Source organism: Micromys minutus, assembly GCF_963924665.1.
Source record: "Micromys minutus genome assembly, chromosome: 2".
Classification (NCBI taxonomy): domain Eukaryota; kingdom Metazoa; phylum Chordata; class Mammalia; order Rodentia; family Muridae; genus Micromys; species Micromys minutus.
Window position 1 is genome coordinate 48,259,288 of NC_137971.1, and position 15,232 is coordinate 48,274,519.

Below are 15,232 nucleotides of genomic sequence, written 5' to 3' on the forward strand. Positions count from 1 at the left end.
ATGCTTGTGTTGCAGTAAATATTAAAAAATAAAATACGGTTTGTCTTTTTACCGGCCCTGTGGTCTCAGTCCTCAGGCCCGACCCTGATACGGAGCCCCACGCACCTCTGGCGCCCGGTCCAAGCCACCAACACGGCCCAACTCATCCACACAACTCCCTTCCCTTGGTGGTTTTCTACCACCTGTTTTCCGCCTCTGTCTTGGGGTATTTCTTACCCCAAAAATCCCACCCAAACACAACTCTAAAGCCTGATAGCTTTTCATACAGGTTTATATATTCAACTTTCAATCCACAAACCCTATACACAACAAGATTGCATCAAATAGACAAAGATACAAACTGCCCTTCTATACGAGATATCAGATCTGTAAAATCCTTAACGTTCATAGCTTTCTAACACCAATAAATCCCACCTGGATCCAGGTGGTCCTTAGGAAGCTCCACATTGCCACAACCTCTAACCTCCATCCCCTCACCTCCTCAGAGCTCTCTGCCCTCTCCACTTCCCTCGCCCGCCCAGTCACTGGCTTTCCTTTATTCTACTAATTAAAATGGGAAGGTTCAGTTGGAGTGGAATTAACATTAAGATACAAACAGCTTCAGGACAATCTACAGCTTGGTGTGTGTGGTGTGTGTGTGTGTGTGTGTTTCCTCACCCTAATAAAAAGCCTTGCTTTATCATCTGAAAACATCAAGGTCAAAGCTACTGGACAAGGCCACCACTGGGGGAGAGGGGGCAGAAGTGACAGCAAGAGTTGCCTCAGAGCCTCAGACACAAGCTCAACCCTAACAAGTCCTTCTTCTTGGTCCACAGCCAGGGTTTCCTGCCAGAGTCAATGGCTGTACAAGCTCCCACGGTGATTCCCAACAGAGGCACTGGAGAAGTCTCTCAATGGCAGCACCTAGGACCTGCCCAACCTTCACTGAAAGTGGCCCCGCACCAGCATCTGGTTCCAGCTGGGCACCTTGAAAAACCTCTGAAGGGAAGTGACCTTCTGCAGAAGTTGGGTGTGAGTAGAGAGGTAGCAGCCAGGGAAGAGGTTGGGGGGGAGCTTCCAGCTCCCAGTTACACTTATCCTAAGACTGAAACAGACACAACAGGGAGGCTGGTGCTTTGTGGAGTGTGAACAGGGCCCAGAATGCCAGCCATGAAGACACAGAACAGAATATGTGCCCCAAGTGGGGGTTTGACAGCCTTGCCTGTCCCTCCAGTGGGCCCTGGGGAGGAAGGGTCCCTCCTTGATGACCAAGACCCCTGAGAAGTAAGGAACTCCCGCCAGTAGGTCTGGGCTCTGTAGTTATGTAGAGTTAGTCATTTGCCACCTCCCTGAGCTATTTCTGGCTTCCCAACCAGGGCTTTCACATCGCCATTGCTTTTGCACACGTGGCCTTTAGTGGTTACCTGGTCTCTACAGTCAAGGATCTGCACTTGGTGGTGTTGAAGTGCTGGTATCCACTCTGGGGAACTTTCTCTGTGAGTAAGAGCCCAAATCAGTGAGTACAGGGGTACACGGGGCCCCTGGGAGGCCCTGGCACTAGAGGCTGAGTATAGCCAAGAGGCACGAAGAGTAAGCCTACCTGCCTCCGTCTTCCCTCTCTGTGTTCCATTCCCTCAGTTACACTATCTATAGATAGTGCCTGTCACTTGTGGGACCTGTAGACCCTCCTTTAATTGACCATGTATGTTGGGTAAAGAGAACCATTATGAACTAGGTTCACACAGCTTCTGAGCATCCAGCCTTTTGTAGCCAAAGTCTTTCATCACTATCAGGATCTTCCTGCAGCCACACACAACTGTGATCCGCAACTCCTGTCCTTCCCAGGCCATCAGTCAGAATGAGACAATATGGGACACATAGACACACACACACACACACACACACACACACACACACACACCATTCCCCAGAGGATCCATGCTCCTCCAGGACTCCAGGGCACTGCCCTGGCCCTGAACACTGCCTTCACACTTAGCCCCAGCTCCATACTATCTTCCTGGGCAAATGTCTTCACCCCATCCCTAGCTTCCCCTCAGTCCTCCATCTTCGCTGCCCCAGCCTGGCATTCCTACTACAGTAACAAGTTTCTAGGCATGAGATGCCTATCACCCAGTGCTCACCAGGACAGGCACATAGCAAGGACTCAGCATACATATAGAAGATAGATCAGAAACTCCCTAGGCCTCAGAGCCAGAAGCAATGTCCTCCCTAGTGCAGGAGCGGGATTGAGGGAGGGTGGTTACTTTGACCTAGCTGTGACCTGCACGAAGTCTGAAGGTTTGTGTCCTCCATGGGTAAGCACGTTGAGGGGCAGAAGCTGGAGTGGGCTTGTTCTGGCCAAGTGGTGTTCTCTCCCTCCCCTGCCAACAGGGGTTTGTTTTCTTAGAGAACGAAGGGGATGTTGTGGTCTCGTCCCCAACTTCTCTCCCTTGATCTCCAAACCCGCTCTGCAGTTTCTCATTTCAGGGATCTTGGCCTTGACAACAATGACATTTCCCAAGACCTCTCTGGTGAGTTGGCACCTTGAGATCCTTCTTTCAAACCTAGGGGGAGGGACAAGGACATCTGTATGCAGGGGTGACCCAGAATGCATCTTCAGAATAGAAGATGGCATCTGAGAGGCTCCAGGTGCAGACAACTGACTAGAGTTGACAGGAAAAAAGGGGCGCCCCACATGGAGCTCCTGCCCTCTCAGAACGGCTCCAGAAACCCACCCTTCCATCTAGAACAGACCTTGGCTTCTTCATTAATTGCTTTTCCAAGATGCTTGACACAGAGTGACAGTTTAAGAAGGTACAGACTACCATAGTGAGGAAGACTTGGCAGCAGAAGCAGGGGGCTGCTTGCTCACATCTCAGTGGATCAGAGAGCAGAGAGGTGAATGCTAGTGCTCATGTGAACCCTTCTTAGTATTCTGTCTGGGAACCCCTCCCCCGCCAATGGGATGATGCTACCCGCTTTTAGGATGGGTCCTCTCTCATCAGTCAAACCTCTCTGGAATACCTTCACAGACATGCCAGGGGATGTCTCCTAGGTGACTCTACATAGCTTCCTTCCAAATCGGTCAAATCTTTATTTATTCTTTCCAATTTCATGCATATGCATTGTATGCTTGGATCATATACTCTGCTCCCATTTTAATCTCTTATGCCTTCCTCCTCCCACCAAACCCTTTCTTCCTCCCTCAGCACTCGAGTCCCCTCCTTCCTTCTCTTTGTTTTGTGTCCCATTGTGTTTTTATTATCAGTACCTACATGAGCATGGGTGGGAGTTATTTACTTGAGCAAGGACAACCTACCACTGACAGCACCACCAAGAACTATGATACCTAACCCCCTGCAAAACCTAACTGCCCATTGCTTCTCAGAGCAAATCTGGCACGGTTTGACTCCATTCATCACGCAGTGATTCAAACCCGTAAGCCATCAGCCTGAGGACCACCTGGCTCTGCATCCCTTTCCCAGGTCCCAAAGCCATTCCTAGATAGCCCTCAGGTCTTCACCTTCTCCAGCCCACACCCTCTCTTAGCGTTCACTTCTATCCCCATCATCTGTGATCTGGAGGAGTCCGCCCACACTCTCTCCTCGCTGCAGCCCAAGTCCTACCATGTCCTTGAGCTTTTTGAGGGGCATAAAGAATGGGCTCAAGTGCTCCTGCATCTAGTTCTATCAAATATAACGATCAATTAAATATGTTTATTCATGCACTAAAAGAAAAATCTCATTAACCTAGGAGAAAGATAAAAATATTTCGACTATATCAAGCATTTCAGTAAAATCAACTGGAACCTCAGGAGTGTTACACAGTACCTGGTGTTGTAATGCATATTTAATAAAAACTGGCATTATAAAGAAATTGTTTATAGGAAAAGCATGTACCATGAAGCTGGAAAAAAATTAAATCTGCATAAACTAATCTCATGAGATAATCTGTAATTTTTAGCTTTTTCTCTGTTTGTCAAAAATGCAAACACATTTTTAAAAAAAAAGAAATGGGAAATGATTGAAAATGGAGAGCTTTAAACCTTCTTTTTAACTTGATTGTTAGATTTTAGTTTAATAGTGTGTTAATTTTATAACTTAAATCATCTAAACTGAAAATAAACAGAGCCTTAATATATTTTAAAAAATTAAAAAAAAAAAAAAAAAGAATGGGTTCGTGAGCCAGAAGGGGCAGGAAATGCCTGGAAGAGACCTATTTCAGGACCCCAGCAGGATAGATGGAGAGGAGGGAAGACCCTGGGGGGTTGAGGAGCAAAATCCTTCCAGGCTCTTTCTGCCCTTCCCTGTGTGGTCCTCTGGATGTTAGACTCTGAGAGCTAGCAAACCTGATGTAGGATGGTCATTGGAGAGTGTGTCATGATGCATTCTTCTTTAGTATAAGCCTCATGCACCTGACAGTGGCTCTTGGTCCTTCCAATATGTCCAATAAAGGATGAGCACACCAGGGCCTGGTATGTGTTAGCAGCTTCAAGCTCAAGACCACTAAGCTTTGGACACCAGCTCTAACTTTTCAACTCTGCTTGCAGAAGATGCTGTGTGTGATAGCAAACATCATCAGCTTGCTCTGAGCACTGGCCGGCTTCTTTGTCATTACCAAGGACCTTTTTCTGGAGAGTCCTTTTCCATGGCCAATCTGGAGACCATACCCCAACCCCACAGTGAGTTTCCCTCCCCTCACAAGTCCTCTGAGTCCAAGGGGGGAATAGCCTTGAGCTTGGCTGAGAAGAAGCAGTAGGGGCTCAGAAAACCTACCCTGGAACCAGGCACCGCCAATCTGTATGCATCCCTCTGGAGGCGTGGTGCAAGCAATATGGTAGCCTTCTCATGAGTCAACATTAGCATGTCCAGTCCTCCTCTTACACACGGGAAAAATTGGTGTCCAGAGACAGGGAATGTGCTACCTGGTGCTGAGCAGCCAGTTGACTGCCAGACCACACCCTAGAACTTCAGATTTCACAGCTAAAGCACCTCTTCCTGACAGCTTTACAGAACAGGCTAAGTCCTCTTTGCTGCCCCCATTTTATGGGAGTGAACACTGAGGTTCGAAATGGATAAATTAGTGGCCAGAGGCCATGCAGCAAGTCCAGGGTACAGAGAAGACTTAAAACCTGGTCTGCAACAGCCCGCCCAGTTGCTGCCTCTACAACAGGAGGAAATACAGCCACTCTAAGTTAGGTGCCTCTCAGGCAGCTTCCAAAGTGACACACAAGTTGCATTCGCACATGCACACGTGCTTTCCTAATGCGTGTAGATCTCTTCCTGGAGATCTTCCTGTCAGACCACAGCCATCCCAGAACACCCCTCCCCCACCCTGCTACAAAACACACTTTCTCTCTGGGTCTAGGCAACTCCATCTGCTGAGTAGAGTTGTTCACTTACTTAGGGCCACTTCCAGTTCTCCCAGGGACTTGAAAGACGCTCTGGTCCTCATGCCTAGGAAACATTCACCTAACCCCTCTATGTGCCTAGCATTGGACATGATGGAAACTCAGAATTCCTCCCTACCCTCTGAGAGGAGCAGAACCCCTGCTGTTTCTGCTGAGGATCTGCCTGCCAGTCTCAGGTGACAGGGACCCATCCTATCTTCCTGCCACCCCCCTGCAGATCTACATCCAAAGACTAGAGCTGACTCTGTTCTGCTTCACCTTCCTGGAGATCATCCTGTCCGGGTCCACAGCCATCACAGCGGGTAGGATGAAACTCGTGCATGCAGAGGTGAGGCCTTCCTGTAGAAAAACCCCCAGGGCATGGAGACACATTAGGCAGCAGAGAGCTCAGAATGGACCGACAAGAGTCACAGGCGGGGCACTCAGGAGACATTGATCCTCTGTGGATTAATCTGCATATAATTGTGTACATGTGAGCCGTAGTGACACAGATAAACATAGCTTTATTTCAGTTTCTTTTGGGTAGGTGTGTACTTGGCACCACACAGTTAAGGAAACCAAGGCTTAGAGAAATCACACCACCTCCCTAAGCCAGAGCAGACCAGCCCACATTGGGAAACCCAGTGGGATGAGCAACTTGCCCACAGTTAACAGGAATCAGAGGTATAACTCAAACTCAGATCCCACCAACTATTCCCTGTGGACCTTTCTCAATCAGTGTTGGGAAGACAGTCACATATAGACATCTAGAAGTTTCCTCATCAATCCTCACATAGAGCTTGAGATTTCAAAAGCGACACTGCCACCATGGACTAGACCAATAAGGACAGTGACTTCTCTATTGCAGGACAGGGATGATACCCTTCTCATTCCTGACACACCTATGGAGCTTGAAGGTCTGTCACTGGAGCCACCACCATCCTATAAAGATGTGATTCAAGGCAACACACAGCATGAGCAAAGTAAGAGGTAAGGGGTCTTCATCCTGGGCTCCACTTCAGAAGGAAGTCACCTTGGCCCCTTCTCCCTGGGAAAGGAACAAACAGTGACATTTCTAAAACAGTCTATCAAGGAACAGGTAGTGGTCTCTTCCCCTATGCCTCCCCAGACCTGATACTTCAGTGCCTGAGATCCCAGCCTCCTCTACTGAATCAGAGTAGAACCAGATGTCCTCCTTGCCCACCTTCAGGGTGGCTCTTAGGTGACCCCTACACACTCCAGCCTCCCACCCACAGCAGGTATACAGTGTCCGCCTGTGGCTGGGGTAGATGGCATAGGGCAGTCATGAATCTGAATCACTGGGTTACCCCAAACCAGCCAGAGGAACATCAAACCAAAACTACACAAGGCCTCTGCCTCTGGAGCCTCAGTGTCTCCATCTGTAAATGGAGGGGGAAGTGATGGCCATGAATGCCGGAAGCTTCTGAAAGCTCAGATGCCTGGGATTAGAAGCAGAGTTCAAGAGGAAATCCTAGCCTGGGAATTCAAAACCTATTCATGCTGGCGGGAAAGTCAAGAAAAGGCCTGCCTTCCTTCTTCCCAACCTTTAGTGATCAGAGATCACTTGTCAGTCTGGCTTATTTGCGAGCCACACTGGATTCCTTCCATTTCTTTAAGTAAATTTGCTCTTTATATTATATAATAAGAGGTCTCTGTTTAGGAATAAAAACTTTTATAGCCAAAGTAAGCCCCCAAAGTAACAAACATGGTAAGACTGAATATCACCAGATTCTTGGTTCCTCTGCCATGACCTCGCCTGCTGCTCAGGGCTTCTTTGCTCTGCTGATGCCTCCCTAAAGTACCATGAGATTCCCTAACACACAAGCACACCTTGACTCTGACCATAACCCAGGCTCCTCCTTTACCGGGCCCTTCCTCCCCTGATACTGGCAGAGTTTACTCTGAGCCTTTCTTGGGCCACCAGCTCTGGACTGCTGCTGGCCTCTGACTCCTTTCATCACGTGCCATCACACAGGCCCAAGGCCCTTGAGAAAGTCTAAGACCAATCCCCAGTAAGTGCTAGTGTAGCTCCAAGCTGGATTCCTGCCCCACTGAGAATGCACCGGTGGTTGTGGTGTGGCCCTGGATCTCCAGAAGAAATAGTTCGCAAGGGAAGTGAGATATGGACATTTAAATACCAGCAACATCAGGCCTCTTAGTTCAAGGGAACCATGTGCTCCCAGCAGCCTGCCAACTGCACAAGGGCTGGGCTCCACACATCTGGGTCCAGGGAGAGATCAGTCCTGGCTGTTGACCTGGAGGAAACTCCAAGTGTCCCTGAACCTATTTGATTCTAAAGACCATTGAATTGTAATGACACAAGCCATTTAAAGAATGGAGCTATTACATGTGCATCCTAAGCGTGTGTACTTCAGTTGGTAGGAGGTTTGCCTAGCTAGCAAAGTAGATCTCTTCACCCAACTCAGTTTGCAGAAAAGATGTGGATTTGAACTCTGACCTCGGCTGCATTTCCTTGAACTTGAAATTCTACTTTCTAGCCTCATCAAAATCCTATGTTAAGAGAATCTTGGTGAATCATCTCTCTTAACCTCAAGCCACAGATGGAGAAACTAAGGCCCAAATGGGTGAGGCAGACTCACTTGGTGTTACCCAGAAGGTGGCCTTTACAGACAAGAGGCTGGGTTCCATGTCTTATGTTATATTACTCTGGCTGTGACTCCTCAGCTCTGTCCTACCTGCTTCCTGGGATCCTGAAAGTTGGAAGAAGATCAGCTCTTGTGTCTAGCACACACCTTAGTTTGGAGCTCCCAAACCTATTGTTTCTTCCAGTCTGAGATTCTAACCCCACTAGCAACCCAGAAATATTAAGAGAAATCCCCAAACATGCAGCATGGCAGTATACTTCAGCACTGAGGAAGATCATGAACGCCTAATGGTTATTCCCTTGTCCAACAGGTAAAGTTGAATTCCAGAGGTACCAAGTCCAACACCGCCTCTCATCGACTGGACTCTGGTGATAACGTGTAACTCAATAAATACATAACGATTATAAAGAGAAACTGGGGTGTTCTGAGAGTGTGATAAAAACAGAGTGGGGAAGTGGAGAAGCCAAGAGGTCTCTCCCATGGGGGCACCAAGGGATGCCTATGGGTCTAACTGTCCAGTGTAGGCATACATTTTTTTTACAACCTACTTTTGATAGGGGTTTAACCTCTCCTCTAGCCTACTGTCCAGCAGAGGTAATAAAGAAAAGATGTGGGGGAAGTGGACCTGTTCAGCAATAGTTCTGTGGGGGTGAAATCAATCTTCTTTCTCAGCAATTCAGTCCCATAGCAAACACCAAATATGATTTAGCAGCTGCAGACCAGTCTTCTAGTCAGGCAGACACCAGGCACAAACCAGCAGCTACAGTCCAGTCCTTTCAGCAAGCAGACACCAGGCAGCTGTAGTCCATTCAGGAGGAAACCACAGGGCTCGCCAAACAACTGGAGGTGAGACCAACAAAGCAGCAAGCTGCCACAGGAACCTCACAAGCAGCTCTTGGGCGAGTTTCTCTCAATGGTGGAGTTATCACGAGTTGAGCTCAGCAATGCTATGTAAGGCGATCCAATACATGAGTGTTGTTAGCAAAGAATATCGAAATGGAGCAAAACAGACCAATGCTCAGTGCTCATCTTCCACTGTCTGTGGGGTCATATTTATACTCATTTGCCGGGTATCCTTTCATGTGTTTGCTATATCAAAACATCGTTTCACCTGTGTCTGCTTCAGGAAAGTGGCCTTTTATGTGTTTGCTCTAGCAACACATCCTTGCTCCTGTGTGCCCCAGCAAAACATCATTTGATATAACTAACTTTCCAAAGAAACTAGAAGTTTCCACTCAGTCCAGATTCTGCCAGTGTGTGTGTCTGTGTCTATATGTATCTGTGTGTCTGTCTGTCTGTCTGTCTGTCTGTCTATGTCTGTGTGTGCCTGTGTGTGTGTCTGTGTGTGTGTCTGTGTGTGTTGAGCATATGTGCATGTGCATTTTTACATGTGTCAGAGCATGGGGGTATACATGAATATGTGTGCATATTGCTGTCAGAAATCATCCTAGATCCGATGAAGGGTTTGAGGTTTATCCTCCATCCTTCTTCCTCCTCACTCATTGAAGCAGGACCTCTCACTCTAACCCAGAGCTTGCCAATATGACTACTGCTGCTGACCAGCCTGCTCTCAACATCCCATGTCTCTCTGCCCTTTGAACCTGTCATTACAGGTGAACCACCATGCCCACCCAGTGTCTATGTAGGTTCCAGGTATCTAGGGCTCTTCTGGCTAGTTTTATGTCAACATAAACTAGAGTCAGCTGAGAGAAGGGAACCTAGATGCCTCCATAAGATCATACTATAGGTAAGCCTGAATGTTTTAACTGATGATGCTTTATGAGTCATTTGTGTGTGTGTTATGGAAATTTTTGACTTGGTCCACAGGGTGGAAAATCTGGAGACATTCTTACCGCACTTGTTAGCTCATCAATCAGCTCAAGGACAAGCCCAGGGCCTCGCACATGAGGCTTCTTGCCTGTCCGATCTTACCCTCCACTGTTCACCCTCAGGCAGGTTGAGTGACTTTCCCATGGATGCACAGCTACTGATCTAATGTTTGCTCAGCCGAGGTAGGACCCAGTGCACATGAGAATAAATTTCTGAATTTGATTTGGGAGGCTTCTCTGACCTGTTATTTCTAATTTCTGACACCAGGTGGCACTCTAAGTCCGAACTTGCACTGATTCCTTGCAGTCCTGTAAAATCCCCAACCCAGCAGGTGAGGGAGGTATTGGCCTTTTGTGAGAATGCAGCATGGCTGTAAGTTACAGCTTGAAAACTCCTTGGTCATCAAGGTGGACTTGCTGAGAAGAGTCTTTGTGTTGTTGATGTTGTCTCCGATTAGAGACAAGTAAATTCACACAAGTGCACAAAATTCACAGAAATTAAGAAGGCAGGCAGGAGTGCTGCCCAGTGGCCCAGTGCTTGCTCAAGAGAGTGACTGCTGCCTCCTCCACAGCCTGTCCAGAGAACAGTGGCTTTGGCATCCCCGGGAGCTTGAAAGAAATGCTATCTTGGCCCCTTCCCAAAGTACTGAGACTGTTTACATTTTGACATGAGCTGCAAGCTGCTCGGTGGTTTGAGGAAGACTTAAGTACCTCAAATCTTTAGCAATCATCTTCTAGAAGCCTTGCATGCCTTACAGCCCTCTGGGGAGAGAGAGACTGCAAACTCCAACTTTAATGGGAGGTGGAGGAACCAAGGTAGGCAGGGAAGCAAAGGCAGGCTCCAAGGCCAATAGGGAGAGGGAAGAACTCAGGGCCCCAAGCCAGCATCCCTGTAAGAGGCCTCCAGCCTCTCCCATCCCAAAGGAATAAAGCTGCTACTGTCCCTTTCTCAGGCACCTGATCTTCTGTCTTTCCCAGATGGTCAGTTAATTTTTTTTGTTGAAAAAATAATCTTTTTTCATTCAATATATTCTGATAATATTTTTCTTTTCTCCTCTCCCAATTGTTCTCAGATCCTTCCCACCTCCCTTCCCATCCAACCCTATGTTCTTCCTTCCCCCCTACACACACACACACACACACACACACACACACACACAAACACAAACACACACTATAAAACTAGAAATCAAAAGAGGTAAAACTATACAATAATACAAAAAAATCCTTAACAAAGCAAAATGAGAAGGAAAAGTCTACAAAAATACTACTGAGTTTGGTCTGGTTTTTGTTGGCCAACTACTCCTGGACATGGGGACTGTCCTATAGTGTGATTAATGTACCTGGTGAGACTCCTTCAGACAAAACCAATTCTTTTTTTTTTCTTTTAGCCAGCTGATGGCAATTGCAAACAGCTTCTTAGTTAAAGGTGGGGGTCTGTGTCCACTTCCCCTTGTCAGTGGAGGGACCCCATCTGGCTTGAACCTGTAACAGTCCTATATGAGCTGCCCCAGTCTCTGTGAGTCACTAGTTAGAAAGAAGCGCTGTAATCCGGATACCTTGCCTAGAGAAGGAAGGGCACCTTGGGTCCAGCAGTGATACCCACCTCTGTCTCATGACATCTAATTGAGTCCACATGGTGCCACTACCTAGAATATGGATCTGACAGACCATATGTTGTGTAGTCATGCCCTCCACATTGAAACATTCCCTTCCAGGGACAGGGGGAGATGGAGAGAGGGCTCAGTGTTTGATAGTGTTTGCTACTTTACCCAAATTTGGTCCCCAGTACCCATGTCAGACAGCTCACAGACCGAACCTAATGTGTCTGGCATTCTCCAGTACTCACACGCATGGGCATATGCCCACCCAGACTCACTAACACACATATAAGCAAAAAAAAAATTTTAAAGAAACATTCCTTGCTAGTAATCCAACACCCTCTTTTGTCTCTGTGGGCATTGCACACAAGCAAACATGCAGGCAAAAACACCCATACACATAAAATGTTTAAATCTTTAAAAATTGTAAAGGCTAAGTGTATTAGTCAGGCTTCTCTAGAACATATAGAATTATATATTAAGGAAATTTTCTGGAATGACTTAGAGTTTGCAGCCCAAATAACACAGCAATGGGCAGCTAAATGGGAAGTCCAGGGATCTAGCAGTTGCTCAGTCCCAGCTAAGCTAATTGTTTCAGCTGGCCTTCTGTATAAGCTGGAACCCTGTAGTAGATGTGCTGGCAAGTAAGTGCAAGCAAGCAAAGAAGACTGAATCTTCCTTCTCCCGTGTCCTTATATAGGCCTCTAGCAGAAGGTATGGCCCGGATTAAAGGTGTGTATCACCACACCTGAATTTGGAGCATGCTCTGTCCCAAGATGGCCTTGAACTCAAGGATCTGCTTGCCTCAGTCTCCTGGGATTAAATGAGTTTACTACCTTACCTGGGTCTAAGCTTTTCATGGCCACTATGCCTCAAGATCTGGATCAAAAGTATATGTCACCCCAGGCCAAGATCCAGGTCAGCAGCCTGTCTTCCAGCCTCAAGATTAGGATCACAGATGTGCCCTCCATTTCTAGTTTATTCCAGATGTAGTCAGGTTGACAACCAGGAATAACCATCATACAAAGAAAGTTGATGAAACCTAAGACTCAAGAAACACAGAAATTTACAAGACTTAGTGGACCCCTTTCCCAGAAAATATAAGCAGATCCCAGAAAAGAACTTAGGTGAGGGACTTTTCTGTGGATCTGCCCTCCAGTTGGACAGGGAGTTCCAGGGATGTGATTTTCATGAGTTATCACCTAACCTGGCATGGGCTTTTGGTGATGCAACTGCCTTGGGTCATCCACGTTCCTAGAAGTAGATTCTCACCCATGCTCTGTCAGCAACCCCAATAAACTCACTGGTACATCAAGCAATACTTGTGTGGAATTTTTTCCATTGTGATTGGTGTGTTATCTAGGGCAAAAAGACATTTGTTCATATCTCCCAGGAAAAGTCACACACCTCGCTCATAACTGTTATCCCCATCAAAAAGGAAGTTCCTATTAGGACAGTGTTGTTGTATGATCACCAAAGAGCCTGGGAGTACAAATAGAAAGCCCCAGAGACTTCACCAGGAGGCCAGCAGACAGTGATGTGGCCTTGGGCACTGAAATTGGGCATCTGATCCTTCGAGAAGGACCCCTTTCTCCCCTAGACCTCTGCAGGTGTCCATGAATCTAAGATGGTACCTGCATAGTCATGGGACTTACGACTCATGCCCAGTAGGACACTGGCTGTACCCAGAAAGGTATGGGTGTACAGAACCTAGGACATTGTGGCTCTGGAGCACCAAGCTGATATCTCCAACTTCCACTGCCACACCCAACTCTACAGCCCTGATCAATTCACTCTGAGTGTTAGCTATGGCTTTTGTAATACTCTGAAGTTATACTATAACTCTGAAGTTATGCTGAGTACAGAAAGAGGAAGCCAGTGCCTCTTTAATACAAATTATCACCCTCATTCTTTCTGGTCAGCATGGCACCATAGTACACACACCAGTAGAATACTGTTTAACTACCTTGCCTCTCTTGGCTCTTAGCCTATTCTCCCCCATTAACACATCACTGGGCTGACTTACTGAGGGATTATACTGAGGCTTATTCTAAATACATTTTTACTGTTTTTTAGGTGTTGTGGTTATGTCTTCTCTGTCATTTTCTTTTGCAAAAGATGACTTTTTAAAAAGTGTGTGTGTCTGTGTGTGTGTGTGTCTGTGTGTGTGTCTGTGTGTCTGTGTGTGTGTGTCTGTGTGTGTGTCTGTGTGTGTGTGTGTGTGTGTGTGTGTGTGTGTGTGTGTGTGTGGTGTTATGAGCACATGAGTGCAAGACCTCTCAGAAGCCAGAAGATGCCGGAGCTGGAGTTACAGACACTGGTGAGCCACCACCTTGGGTACTAGGAACAGAACTCAGTCCTTTCCAGGAGCAACATTTGTTCTTAATCACTGAAGATTTCTCACACATTTCTCCAGCCCTCAGGTAACATTTTTTTAAAAAATATTTTTAAAGGCTGATAGATTCCTTCTTGGCAAATGGCCCTTTGCATATCACATCTGGGATGCGCATTGAAATCCAGGCTGCCCACTGCTAAGTCCTGAGTCAGGCAGACCAGTGGTCACCGACTTGTAGAGCACATTATGAAGCCTTCTCACAGAGGCAGACACTGGAGCTAGAGAAGTGGCTCATTTCTTCTTCTGTGTAAGGGAAACAGAATCACTAGTGTCCTGCAGCAGAGGGACACTGGTTTCTTTCTTCCTCTGGGTGAGCACTGGAAGTAAAAGTCTAAGCCACATGAAATGATTTCTAATAGCTTCTCATCAACTGCCAGTGTTCCTCCTGCTCCATGGCCCTAGAAGATGCCATTCTTCAAGGATCACATATACTAGGCTCTTCTCTTCACAACCAGACTCAGCAGAGCTCAAGGTAAGCACCTCTGCTTGGGAAGCAGGCAGATCCCTGTGAGTTTGAGACCAGCCTGGTCTACACAAAGAGCTCCAGGACAGCATGGGCTACATAGAGAAACTCTATCTCAAAAAAATAAATAAATAAAATAACAAGAACATTGAGACCTCACACCACAATGTGAACTTGTCTTTGCCCAGGATATGGTTCTACATGACCATAGCATCTAGAACACAGTGATGCTAGCAAGATTCTCTTAAAAGGTCATTTTAAGCTTAAATGTTTATTTAATGTGTATTCGTGCATGCCTGGATGAATGTATGTGCATGCATTGCCCATGGAGGCCCAAAGAGAGTATAAGATGCCCCAGAACTCAAGTTACAGATGACTCCGACATGTGTCCTGGAAACTGATACTGGGCTCTCTCCAAGAGCAGCAAGCACTCTTAACCACTGAACTATCTCTCCAGTGCTAAGGATCAGTTTTTCAAAGAGTTGTTTATTTTTATTTTATCTGTGTGAGTGTATTTTCTGCATTCATGTCTAGTGTCCATGGAGGTGAGAAAAGGGCATCAGACTCCCTGGATGGAGTTATGAGAGGTTGTGAACCACCATGTAGGTGCTAGGAAACCCAGGTCCTCTGCAAGAGCAGTAAGCACTTTTAATCACTGAGCCATCTTTCCAGATATCCGCACCCCAGTCAATGTAGGATTTCATCTTTGTCCATTCATTTGATGATTATTTATGACTAATTCCTAAGTAACAAGTACTGGCTTGTATTCAAAGAATATACCAAGAAAGAAAATGAAAAACTCTGCACAGTAAAATGACATTCTAATCAGTGAAAAATCAACACCAAGAAAGGGCTGGGGCTGTAGAATGCACACACACACACACACACACACACACACACACACACACACACACACAAAGAGAGAGAGAGAGAGAGAGCAAGGATGAAG

At 46.7% G+C, this 15,232-nt stretch overlaps 1 protein-coding gene across 1 annotated transcript; it reads left to right on the forward strand.

The window, feature by feature from the left end:
• Nucleotides 1-837: 837 nt before the first annotated feature.
• On the forward strand, nucleotides 838-8,309 carry MS4A10 (membrane spanning 4-domains A10; the record flags this gene model as incomplete). The annotated part of the gene is given in 10 exon segments (XM_080912947.1): nucleotides 838-1,011; nucleotides 1,356-1,475; nucleotides 2,454-2,510; nucleotides 4,529-4,567; nucleotides 4,571-4,660; nucleotides 5,607-5,717; nucleotides 6,237-6,351; nucleotides 7,283-7,352; nucleotides 7,354-7,401; nucleotides 8,306-8,309. Coding segments are annotated over 10 exon segments (828 nt in total).
• Between the last annotated feature and the right edge of the window lie 6,923 nt (nucleotides 8,310-15,232).